Source organism: Rosa chinensis, chromosome 4 (genome assembly GCF_002994745.2).
Source record: "Rosa chinensis cultivar Old Blush chromosome 4, RchiOBHm-V2, whole genome shotgun sequence".
Lineage (NCBI taxonomy): Eukaryota > Viridiplantae > Streptophyta > Magnoliopsida > Rosales > Rosaceae > Rosa > Rosa chinensis.
Window position 1 is genome coordinate 50,222,771 of NC_037091.1, and position 12,290 is coordinate 50,235,060.

Consider the following 12,290-nt stretch of genomic DNA (forward strand, 5'->3'; position numbering starts at 1 on the left):
TTTCTTTTTTTTATTTTTTCCTGTCATTTTTGTAATGGCAATTGGTTTACCCTATCGACGGATACAATTATGTGGATTAATAGGATGCATCTTTTATTTATTTCTTTTATATTCACATATAGGCAGCCATGCATTAATATAAGTTTATATTCATATATAGGCCGCCATGCATTAATATAAGCTACTATAATTAAAAGGGAATGCATTTTATATTCATCGCTATAAGCCTAGAGGAAACTTAATTAATCTCGATGTCTATAAATAGAACCCAATTGGATGACATGAGAAAAACCAAACCGGCTAGCTATTCTTTCCTATAGCTATGGCTGCTATATTTCTTCCATTCACGACTAGCATCACGTTTCTTTTGGGATTTCTGGTGGCAATCATTTCTATACCAGGTGAAAACTCTCTCTCTCTCTCTCTCTCTCGTGTCGCAGTTATATTTTTAGCAGTTTAAGTCAGTTCTAGTATGTCCAACAATCAATTATAACGATGATAGTAGAGTAGTAAACTGTTCTGAAATCATAAAAACATATATATTTGGACTTCCCAAGTTGAGATTATGAGTATAAACTAAAAGGTATGGTACTAATTAGAAATTATTCTGTATATTCGATTACATCATTCCACTCACTTGTTGCTCTGGATTGAAATTCAAGGCTCCTGTATATTATAGTTATAGGGTTTAAATTTGTAGAAACTGAAGTTATGTGAGATTCGGACCTAGCTAATTTAACTCTATATATGTATGCAGGCGCACAATCATCAGTAGGTGTTTGTTATGGAATGATGGGCAACAACCTCCCTTCCCACTCGGAAGTCATATCTCTCTACAAATCAAATAAGATCAACCGGATGAGACTCTATGACCCAAACCATGGTGCTCTTGAAGCTCTCCGGGGCTCCAACATCGAACTCATCCTCGGTGTCCCAAACTCGCTCCTTCAGGACTTCGCTAAAAACCCCTCCAATGCCCAAAATTGGGTAAAAACAAATGTCCTCAACTTCTACCCTAGCGTCAGAATCAAGTACATTGCCGTTGGAAATGAAGTAAGCCCCGTTAACGGAGACACATCTCTGGCTCAGTTCCTCCTCCCCGCCATGCAGCACGTGTACCAGGCAGTCAGAGCAGCCAACCTACATGACCGAATCAAGGTCTCAACCGCCATCGACACGACCTTAATAGGAGTCTCTTACCCTCCATCCCAAGGAGCATTTCGTGGTGACGTGAGAGGATATCTGGACCCAATTATCGGCTACTTGGTTTATGCTAAAGCACCACTGCTTGCTAACATATACACATATTTTAGTTATGTTGGGAACCCTAGAGACATCTCTCTTCCTTACGCCTTGTTCACTTCGCCTTCGGTTGTTGCTTGGGATGGTAATAAAGGATACCAAAACCTGTTTGATGCGATGCTGGATGCTTTGTACTCGGCTCTTGAGAGAGCATGGGGTGGTTCTTTGGAGGTTGTTGTGTCCGAAAGCGGGTGGCCTTCGGCAGGTGGCTTTGGAACGTCTCCTGAGAATGCTCGGACTTATTACTCCAAATTGATTCAGCATGTGAAAGGGGGCACCCCAAAGAGGCCCGGTAGAGCCATAGAGACTTACTTGTTTGCCATGTTTGATGAGAACCAGAAAAACCCAGAGCTGGAGAAACACTTTGGGGTTTTCTACCCTAATAAACAGTCAAAGTATCACCTCAGTTTCGGGGGAGGAAGACTAGAAACTAGTACTTCTGCTGAGTATAATGTTACTAGTTCCCTCAAGAGTGATATGTAATAGCATTTGTAGTACCCCAATATCCAAGGTGTAAGTGTGTTTCTTGAAATTAATAAGAGAATAAGTTCTATTTATCAAGTGCATGAGTAGTAGTAAAAGTCAATCTCTACTTATATATTGTATGTGGCTTAAAGGTCGTGAGTGAGCGTGAGTGAGTTTAGACTCGTCTATATTACTTTAATATTGATTTAATACGGTTATATGATATCAATTAATTTATTTATTCAGTCCTCAAAAAATTAATTTTACGGTTAATAATTTCTTAATGTATATGAAACGACCCTTGTTTAATTAAGTTAATTCAGCAGAACATAAAACAAGGTTTACTGTTTTAGTCTCTCTAGCTACCACGTCATGAGACAATTGCATGATCCATCACGAGACCATAGCTAGTTCTCAAGTTCAAGATACTAAAGATAGAAAGATACTTTCAAGCTAGCTATTTCACAAGAAGAAAAAAGTAAGACATTATTTTCAATAGAGAATATTGCATGTTAGATGTAGGGAGTAATTTGATTCGTCTTCTTTTGAACTGGTTCCATTTACTCCATATATATATATATATATATATATATATAGTGGAAACAGAATATTACTTATCTGATTTTAACTGTTTTATTTGTTTTACACTGGTTCTTATCTGCATAATAGTATTTATATTTATAAGAGTTATTGCCAACAATGAAATCCCCGTTGTCATCCCCCTCATTTCCGCTAACTTGAGTACAGGAAACAATCTATGATATCTCTTTTTCAGGTTTGTCGTCTTTCTTGGGCTTGGTTTGATAACTGGAATAGCCACATGGAAATGGAGGCTTTTATGAATGGAACATCTGCAAGTATACTAGTTGAAGTATTAGTAATTAAGTACAAGATGGAGGTGGACGTGGATAAGTGTAAAACAAATGTCACAGCTGGTTTGGATTACATACGGAAGAGCCTGCAACCTTATGATCTTCAATGTGATCAACAGAGCTTTTTGATGGGCGGGTAAGGTTTTCGCTCTCATGAGGATGAAGCGGCTTCAGGTAAGTTGGCAAGAAGAAACATCTGTTAGGAATATGAAAGGGTGTTAGCGTAATTTTGTTAGAGGGCTCTTTCACTAAAGGATTTTCTCTTTTGGTCATTTTAAGGGATCTCTTGTGAGACTCACGTTTTGGCATCTTGACCGTTCAGTTTTTAGGTTCTAATGTATAGATCACTTCTGCAAATTTTCAGCCAAATTGATGATCGTTAAGGTATTGAACTAGATTAAATCAATGGACGCACTGAATCTGTCCAAGCTTAAATATTCAGTGTTTATAATTGTAAATCGCAGTTATGAATGTCTTAACGATCGTCAATTTGGTTGAAAATTTGCAGAAGTAATCTACACATATAGATTTAAAAACTAAACGGTCGAGATCCCAATATGTGATGAAAAAGCCAAAATGGATCTCTTACTAGAAGGGTCCTCAATTTTGTTATGCCTATAAATAAGCTATTGATATACTGTTCACAATTAACAGAGAATATACAATGTAGCCCATTCAGTTTTTTACGTCATTTCTCACCCTTTCTCTCATCTTCTTCTTCCTTCATCTTTGGTTCAATAGCTCAGCTTTCAATGTCCACCATTCAGCCCTACCATGAAACCCAACAATCTTACACCTAGTCACATGGCATGGATTGAAAAATTCTTTCCCAGGGTTTCCTCAAGTTCAAAGGGTCCATAAGTTTTTACGTACGTTGCTTTTGAAACGTACGTACTAAGTGAGCAAATAAGTCATCCATAATTTAGTTCTATAGCTTCCATCAATTGAAGTAAAAAACTCGATGGCCTTGATAGTCCAGCTCCACCTGTAGTAAGACACTTTTTCGAGTAGGTAATCAAGATGGGCCAACGTCTTGAATCCCCGGGAGATAGTATAGGTAGTTTCTTAGTTAAGTGGGACTGTGGGAGTTAGGTTTAGGTTTGATCAAATTACCAATATAACAAAATTTAACAAAACAAACAAAACGAAATATCTATGTTTGTCCAGTAAAAATTATAGACAGATAAGACATGTCTAGAACCTTTCAATTAGAACAATGCAACTATATTAATATAGATAGGACTGGTATGACGTACTTGGTAATTCATATCCACTTCAATCTAAAGGTTCATCTTCCACACGTTGAATACATGCTCTACATAGGGATTGATAGTGTGTAGTTCTACAGGCATAGAAGTTAAATTAGTACATTTTCAGCGCGCATCGGAGTTTCTTTCAAGAAGTAGAGAAAAATGGTGGTGGAAGGGGGAGCACACCCATCTAGTAAGACAGAATTCACAGAATGCTGGAAGACCACATGGCGAACGCCTTACATTATGCGTCTTGCGCTCTCTGCTGGCATTGGAGGCCTCTTTTTTTGGATATGACACAGGTACCTAGATAGTAGATACTGTAATCAAAACCAACAATCAATATATTCAAAGGTAACTTCATAAACTAATGGAAACTTGCATAACGAAGGTGTCATTTCTGGGGCGCTGCTATACATTCGTGAGGACTTTGACGAAGTTGACAAGAAAACTTTGTTGCAAGAAACCATTGTGAGTATGGCAGTTGCAGGCGCTATCATTGGCACTGCCATTGGAGGATGGATGAACGATGCCCTTGGCCGCAAAAAATCAATATTAATAGCAGATATATGTGGTGTTCTTCGTTGGAGCAGTAGTTATGGGAGTGGTTCCCGTTCCTTGGGTGATCATCATTGGAAGAATCATAGTTGGTTTGGGAGTTGGAATAGCTTCCATGACCGTGCCCCTCTACATTTCAGAGGCTTCTCCTCATAGAATCAGAGGAGCTCTTGTTAGTACAGACGGTCTTCTCATCACAGGAGGTCAGTTTTTGTCATACCTCATCAATCTGGTATTAGCCAACAAGGCTCCTGGAACATGGCGTTGGATGCTTGGAGTCGCTGGTGTTCCAGCTCTCGTTCGGTTTATTTTGATGTTGTCACTCCCTGAGTCTCCTAGATTGCTCTACAGAGAGGTATCACGGAGAAACTAGCTATGTCTTAAACTTTAGTCAATGTTAAGTTGATATACATTATTGAATCATACTGGAGAACTTAAGTTTTTGTCTAACATGTATCATAGCCATTTACTTACATCCGTTATTTCTTTGTTAATAAAAAAGAACAAGGTAGATGAAGCTAGGGCTATCTTAGCGAAAATTTACCCTGTGGAAGAAGTCGATGATGAACTGAAGGCCTTGCATGAATCTGTCGAATTTGAAAAGTCTGAGGAAGGAGCTATTGGGAAAAGTATGATGGAAAAACTAAAGGGTGCTTTCGGCAACACCGTGGTCCGAAGAGGACTCTATGCAGGGATCACAATCCAAGTCGCGCAGCAATTTGTGGTTCATTACAGCCCAACCATTGTTCAATTTGCTGGATTCGCATCTAACCAAACCAATGTTTTCAAATGCGAAAGCGAAGGCGAAGGCGTCTTATTAGTGCCTCGCGAGGTGAGTGCCTCAAGGCGATGAGGCGACCGCTTTTCCCACAAATATTATTCTAATATATTACATTTATAAATTATATTCAAATACATAAAAATATAAACAAATAAATATATTATCAGATTATTGAATTCTTTGGGCTTTTGGCTTTGAATATGTAAATGGGCCATTATCTTTTGCATGTTACCTACCTATATTGGATTGGCCCAAAGAAATTTTCAGAAAAGGAACCTGTATAAAACGACGTCGTTTTGGCTAAAGGAAAGGAGAAACAAAAATACACGTTATTCCATGATTTCCATCTTCTTCCGCCTCCCGCCGCATCAGACCTCGCCTTAGGCAAAAATGGCCGCCCCGACGCCTGGGCGGACGCTTTTCCAGCAGCAAGCCTCAATTTAGATCGGCGAGGCGTTTTCTGGTCGCCTCACACCGGAGCGCGCCCCGGGCTCGCCTCAAAATCGCCTTTGAAAACATTGAACCAAACGGCTATGGCACCTCCTCTTTGTAGAATATTCTGTAAATATTTATTTTCCTTGTACATGTAGATTATGTATTCAGTATAATTGTAGGAGATTTTTTCCTATTAAGATTACTCTTGTATCTCTTTATAACCCTCCTATTTGGAGATGAATAATATTGAAGCATTACAAATATATTGAATTCCTAGTTTTTACTTGGTATCAGAGCAGGCTCAATCCCTGCACTGTATTCCTTTGAAACCCGAATCTCGAAGAACTTCACAAATCACCTGATCAATTTAGATTTTTTTTTTCTCCTACTACCCATCACCGCAAAACCATCTTGAAGTTGAAATTGCTTTTACATTGAAAGTTGCAGCATAGAAGCATCACGTGGGGACAAGTCTACATCACCACATCACTGCATATCTTTATTTAGGCCTAGCCGACAAGCCTTACTGCAGCCAACCCTCCTTTTTGGTCACGTGTAGGCCCCAATTCTGCCCAATGGAAGATGATGCTGTCACCTTTGCACTCCACAACATGCCTCCTATCATCAATCATTATCATACCACTGCTCAAGATAATTCAGCGTTTCCAACAGGCGTTGCCTTGAATGAATCCAACTACACCATATGGGCACCTCTTATGAAGATGAGGGTTGGAACACGAGGAAAGGTTGGCTACTTCACTGGAGCCAAAGCTGCACCAAATGAGAACTCCCTTGAATTTGAAGTTTGGGCCACAGACAATGAAAAAGTGAAGAGTTGGCTTATTGATTCCATGGAGCCATTACTTATGAATCGGTATATCCGACTCCCAACAACCAAAGATGTTTAGGAAGCATTTGAGAAGACTTTTTATGATGATTATGATGAAACCAGGATTTTTGAATTAAACAAGAAGTGCTTTGGGGCGAAACAGAATGGCCGAACTCTTCCTACCTACTACAACGAATTGGTGGGAATGTTTCAAGAGATTGATAAACCCAATGTTTCAACCTCCCAAAATAACACAATGGCTGCTGTTGTTCAAGAGACTACTACCATGGCACGAATGCGAGTTCACATGTTTCTTAGTGGACTCGATTCAGAGTATGATTAAGTCTGTGGTGAGATCTCAAAGACCCAAAATTCAACTTGGAACAAAGCTATGCCTATGTTCAAAAGGGGCATTCTGATAGGCAGACAATGGGACACGCCTCTGAGTCCTCTGTCATGGCTGTCCAATGCAAATAGGGACTATCTAATGCTCCTCCAGGCTTCTTAACTCTTCCACAATGCCGCCCTCTGGGTAAAACAAATCCACATGCAAATACAAAGTGTCCGATCTGTGGAGATGTGGATCATAGCAAGCAACGGTGCTATGAAGTAATTGGCTACCCTGATTGGTGGGATTTCACCAAGAAACCGCGAAAGAACCTCGGAAAAACTGCCATAGCTACTACATAGGAAGAGCAACCATCTAATGTAGCACAGTCAGGTATGAAGGGTAAGGTATCTATGAATAGTTCTTGGATAATTGATACAGGTGCATCTGACCATATGACTAATGATCCTATCCTTTTAAAAACGTTGAAACCCTCCTCTTAAAATATTGTTTCCACTGCTGATGGTACTCCCACTCCGGTTACAGGAGAAGGCGCTGTTGTCCTATCTAACACATTAACCCTTGATTTTGTATTGGTTGTTCCTTCATTGGCATATAATCTCCTATCTGTCGGCCAAATTATTTTAGCACTAGCATGTATTGTGACCTTTTATCCCTCTTTTTGTGTGTTTCAGGACATTCTGACTGGGCGGATTCTTGGTTATGGTGTTAGAAGGGGGAAACTCTACTACTTGAATCTAACAGAAAGTGGAGAGCAACAGTTGTTGGGACAAGTGAATCAGGTCAATGGAGTAGAGAATGTTAAGGAAACAGTATGGTTGTGGCATCGTCGTTTGGGTCATCTATCTTTTAGTTATCTTAAGAAATTGCAACCTCATTTGTTTTCGGTTGTTAGTGATTCAGATTTTCGTTGTGATGTATGTGAACCGGCTAAGAGTCATCGAATTCCATATTCACCTAGTTTTAATAAAAGTCCCATTCCGTTTATGAAAATTCATTCTGATGTTTGGGGTCCTGCCAAGATCCCTTCTCTTTCTGGAGCTCGATATTATGTAACTTTTATTGATGATTGTACTCGTATGACTTGGGTGTCGCTATTGAAGAACAAGAGTGATGTGTGTTCCATGTTCAAAGACTTTCATAAGATGGTGTCTACACAGTACCAACAAGCTATTCAAGTTTTCTAATCTGACAATGGAGGAGAATATGTTAATGGCCCTATGCAGGAGTTTATGAAATCTCATGGAATTCGACATCAGACCTCGAATTCGTATACCCCTCAACAGAATGGATTGGCAGATAGGAAGAATCGACAGTTACTTGAAGTTGTGCGTGCCTCTTTGTTTGGCATGCATGTACCTCGTGAGTATTGGGGAGAAGCTGTGAAGTCCGCTGCCTACCTTATTAATCGTACTCTTTCTCGGGTGATTGAATTTCAAAATCCTCAGCAGCAACTTCAGAAACTTCTTTCACTTCCGTTGTTACCAAACCTTGAGCCTCGCGTGTTTGGCTGCGTAATCTATGTTCATATTCCCAATCCTCAATGCAGCAAGCTTGATCCCCGTGCCCGTAAGTATATATTTGTTGGTTATACTGAATTCCAAAAGGGTTATCGCTGTTATGATCCACTTACTGACACTATACATGTCTCTCTTGATGTTGCGTTTCATGTCCTATTATTTAGGGGGAGGTTCAGAGTCTTCCCTTCAGGGGGAGAGAGGTTGTGAAGGAAATCCTTGAGATTTATTTGCATTTGAAGAATTAGAAGCTTTGGAATCAAGATTTGGAGTTGGGAATTCTCCAATTGAAAATATAACAGAAACTGGGGCTATAGGAAACGAAAAAGAAAAGGATACAACAGAAGGAAATGAAAAAAGAAAAGGATACATCAGAAGGAAACGAAAAAGAAAAGGAGATTGCTGTCATGGGGCCCTCCACATGCCAAAGAGACCATAAAGTTGCCGTGGGAAAACAAAGTGGAAAAGAAAAAGATGATGAAGAAAGTGGAAAAGAAAGAGATGGTGCAGCCGTGGGGTCCTCCACCTGCGAAAATAGTAGGGAAGCCGTAGGACCAGTGTCTAGCTCCATCAGTGAGTATTCCCAAAGTGAAGACAATACGCTCCAGGAAATTGACAACGACGCCTCAATGCGTCCTCATCTATCAGAGTTTTTCCCCCTCTCTACACCGTCAACTGAAGAATCCGCTACGAATGTTCCTCCTCAGGTACCGTTAATTTCGAATGAATCATCTGGGGTAGATAATATTGAGTCTAGGAAATCACAAAGGGTTACCAAGGGTATTCCTAAGAAATAATATGAGCCAGACATCAAAACCAAAGCTAAATATCCTATAGCTAATTACATGTCTAACCATAGGTTGTCTGGGTCACATACACTTGTTGTTGATCAATTATCCACTGTATCTATTTCTAGTAGTGTACAAGATACTTTTGAGGACCCTAAGTGGACTCAAGCGATGAATGAAGAACTAGAGGCTTTACAGAAAAACTTGACTTGGGATATTGTGACTATACCAACCGGAAAGAAGACTGTTAGATGTCAATGGGTGTTTACTGTAAAAATTAAAGCTGATGGAAACATTGACAGGTACAAAGCACGATGAGTTGCCAAAGGATATACCCAGTGCTATGGAATTGATTATGAAGAGACATTTTCCCCTGTAGCAAAGATCAATACTGTTCGAATCTTAATTTCACTTGCAACAACTAAAGATTGGTCTCTACATCAGTTTGATGTGAAGAATGCTTTCCTCAATGGAAACTTGGAGGAAGAAGTGTATATGGACATGCTGCCAGGGGTCAAAATATGCCTTGTGATACTGGCAAGGTTTGTAAGTTGAAGAAGTCTCTGTATGGTTTGAAGCAGTCCCCTAGAGCTTGGTTTGGAAAATTCTCTAAGTCTATGAAGATGTTTAGCAACTCGGATCATACTTTGTTCATCAAGCGTAGTAGGGGTAAGATTATTGCACTGATAGTATATGTTGATGATATGATTGTCACAGGGGAAGATCTAAAAGAGATGAAGGCTCTACAAAAGTATATTTCTAAGGAGTTTGAGATAAGGACCTTGGACAGTTGAAGCACTTTCTTGGAGTTGAAGTTGCAAGGTCTAAAAAGGGAATTTCTTTGTCTCAACGTAAGTATGTACTTGACTTGTTAGCTGAAACCAGGATGCTTGACTGCAACCCTATTGAGACACCGATCGAGATGAACCACAACCTCACCATCTATCCGGATCAAGTTCCAATGGATAAAGGAAGGTACTAATGCCTAGTAGGGAGGCTCATTTATCTTTCTCATACTAGACCTGATATTGCTTATGCGGTGAGTGTGGTTAGTCAATTTATGCATTGTCCTAGTGAAGAGCATATAGGTGCAGTGTATCGCATTCTGAGATATCTTAAGATGGCACCCGATAGAGGTTTGTTGTTTGAAAAAAAGGGTGAGTTGGAAGTTGTGGGGTACACGGATGCAGATTGGGCTGGTAATAAGACGGACAGATGGTCAACATCTGGGTATTTTACATTTGTTGGAGGAAACCTTGTGACTTGGCGCAGCAAGAAATAGAAGGTTGTTGCTAGGTCAAGTGCGGAAGCTGAGTTTTGAGGTATGACACATGGAGTTTGTGAGATGTTGTGGATTTGTAATGTGTTGAAAGATTTGAGTTTTAAACTCAAGAAGCCTATGGACTTGCATTGTGATAGCACATCTGCCATTGAAATTGCTCGTAATCCTGTACAGCATGACCAGACTAAGCATGTGGAAGTAGATCGACATTTCATTAAGGAAAACCTGGACAGGAAGATTGTCCATTTCCCTTTCGTGTATACAGAAGATCAGTTAGCAAATGTTCTTACGAAAGGAGTGTCAAGGAAAGTGTTTGATAACTCAATTGACAAGTTGGGCATGATCGACATCTATGCACCAACTTGAGGGGGAGTGTAGAATATTATGTAAATATTTACTTTCCTTGTACATGTAGATTATGTATTCTATATAATTGGAGGAGATTTTTTCCTATTAGGATTACTCTTGTATCTCTTTATAACCCACCTATTTGGAGATGAATAATATTGAAGCATTCCAAACATATTGAATTCTTAGTTTCAATGTGGTCGGCACACTCATCAGCATGTGCTTTGTGGATAAATGCAGAAGGAGAAGGCTCATGATCATTTCCATGTTCGGAATCATCAGTTGACTCATCGTGTTAGCTGGAGTATCCTTCTATGCCACAGCTCATTCTCCAATGATTAGCCACTTGGAATCCAATCACTTTGGTACCAACACTACATGTCCAACTTATGTTTCTGCTACTAATCCTGCAGCATGGAACTGCATGACATGCTTGAAATCAACATATTGCGCCTTCTGTGCTAGTAATGTTGATAATGTAAGTAACTATTTCACCTCTACATTTTCAAAGACTAGTTTGGTAAACCCTTTCGGATGACCAAAGGCGTTTTCGGTAATGTTGACAGAAACAGTCAAGAATGCTTTTTGGATTATTAACAGAAAGTACTTCCTAAGAAGCAATACCGGGCCGGTCCTAAATCATTACTTAAATTTGTAACTAAATTGCATTATTGCTCATCTGATTTTGCTTTTAATTGTTGGCAGCTGGTCCCAGGAGTCAATGCCATAAAGAACATAGGGTATGGTACTCTAAAGGGTGTCCTAGCAAAATTGGTATATTTGCAGTCATTTTGTTGGGATTGTACATCATTATGTATGCACCTAGAATGGGAATTATTCCTTGGATTGTGAACTCAGAGATATACCCATTGAGATACAGAGGCACTGGTGGAGGGATTGCTGCAGTTTTCAACTGGACTGCAAATCTCATTATGAGTGAGACATACTTAACCCTCACTACGGAACCGGGTTACGTTGGAACCTTCCTCATATTGTTGGGTTTTTTACCATTGGACTTGTATTCATTTACTTACTGGTTCCTGAAACCAAAGGAATGCAATTTGAAGAGGTCGAGAAATTGCTCTAAAAGGGTTTCCGACCCAAGTTATTTTCTCTGAAGGACACTAAAGGCAAGCCGAAGGTTGAGGGGTAGTTCTCTACCATGCACATCGGACAAAAATGAGCTTCCTTTGTCATCATATTCAATCTGGATGGAGAGCGCGAATGCCTTGATAAAGTAATTTGGGGTTCACATCCAAAACCAATTAACAATGGATGGAGTGGCCCAAACCCTTATAAACCTATAAGCAAGGTTATATTTTTTTCAATGTGGGAGTTATATTTATACACATTCTCAATACACTCCAGCACGTGTGGCGATTTCTCAAACCATACACGTGGACAAGTTATATTGGGTGACGGTGAGCATGTGTGGCCATCCCTGAAACCATATAGATAGGTAAGCGCGCTTTGATACCATGATAATAAAGTAATTTGGAATTCAAATCCAAAAC

General features: G+C 39.7%; 1 protein-coding gene and 1 pseudogene across 1 annotated transcript; both read left to right on the plus strand.

Moving 5' to 3' along the window:
- Positions 1–254: 254 nt before the first annotated feature.
- Positions 255–1,863, plus strand: LOC112200625 (glucan endo-1,3-beta-glucosidase, basic vacuolar isoform). The gene is made up of 2 exons (XM_024341646.2): positions 255–401; positions 758–1,863. Exons 1-2 carry the CDS (start codon positions 323–325, stop codon positions 1,783–1,785), a joined length of 1,107 nt encoding a protein of 368 aa, XP_024197414.1. The 5' UTR covers positions 255–322; the 3' UTR covers positions 1,786–1,863.
- A 1,381-nt stretch (positions 1,864–3,244) lies between these two features.
- Positions 3,245–11,929, plus strand: LOC112199479 (annotated as a pseudogene).
- The last annotated feature ends 361 nt before the right edge of the window (positions 11,930–12,290 follow it).

Excerpts from the sequence above, each read along its gene's own strand:
- LOC112200625 (XM_024341646.2), top strand. The coding sequence starts at position 323 with ATGGCTGCTATATTTCTTCCATTCACGACTAGCATCACGTTTCTTTTG. Across the intron at positions 402-757 it reads GGCAATCATTTCTATACCAG|GCGCACAATCATCAGTAGGT; the intron begins GTGAAAACTCTC and ends ATATGTATGCAG.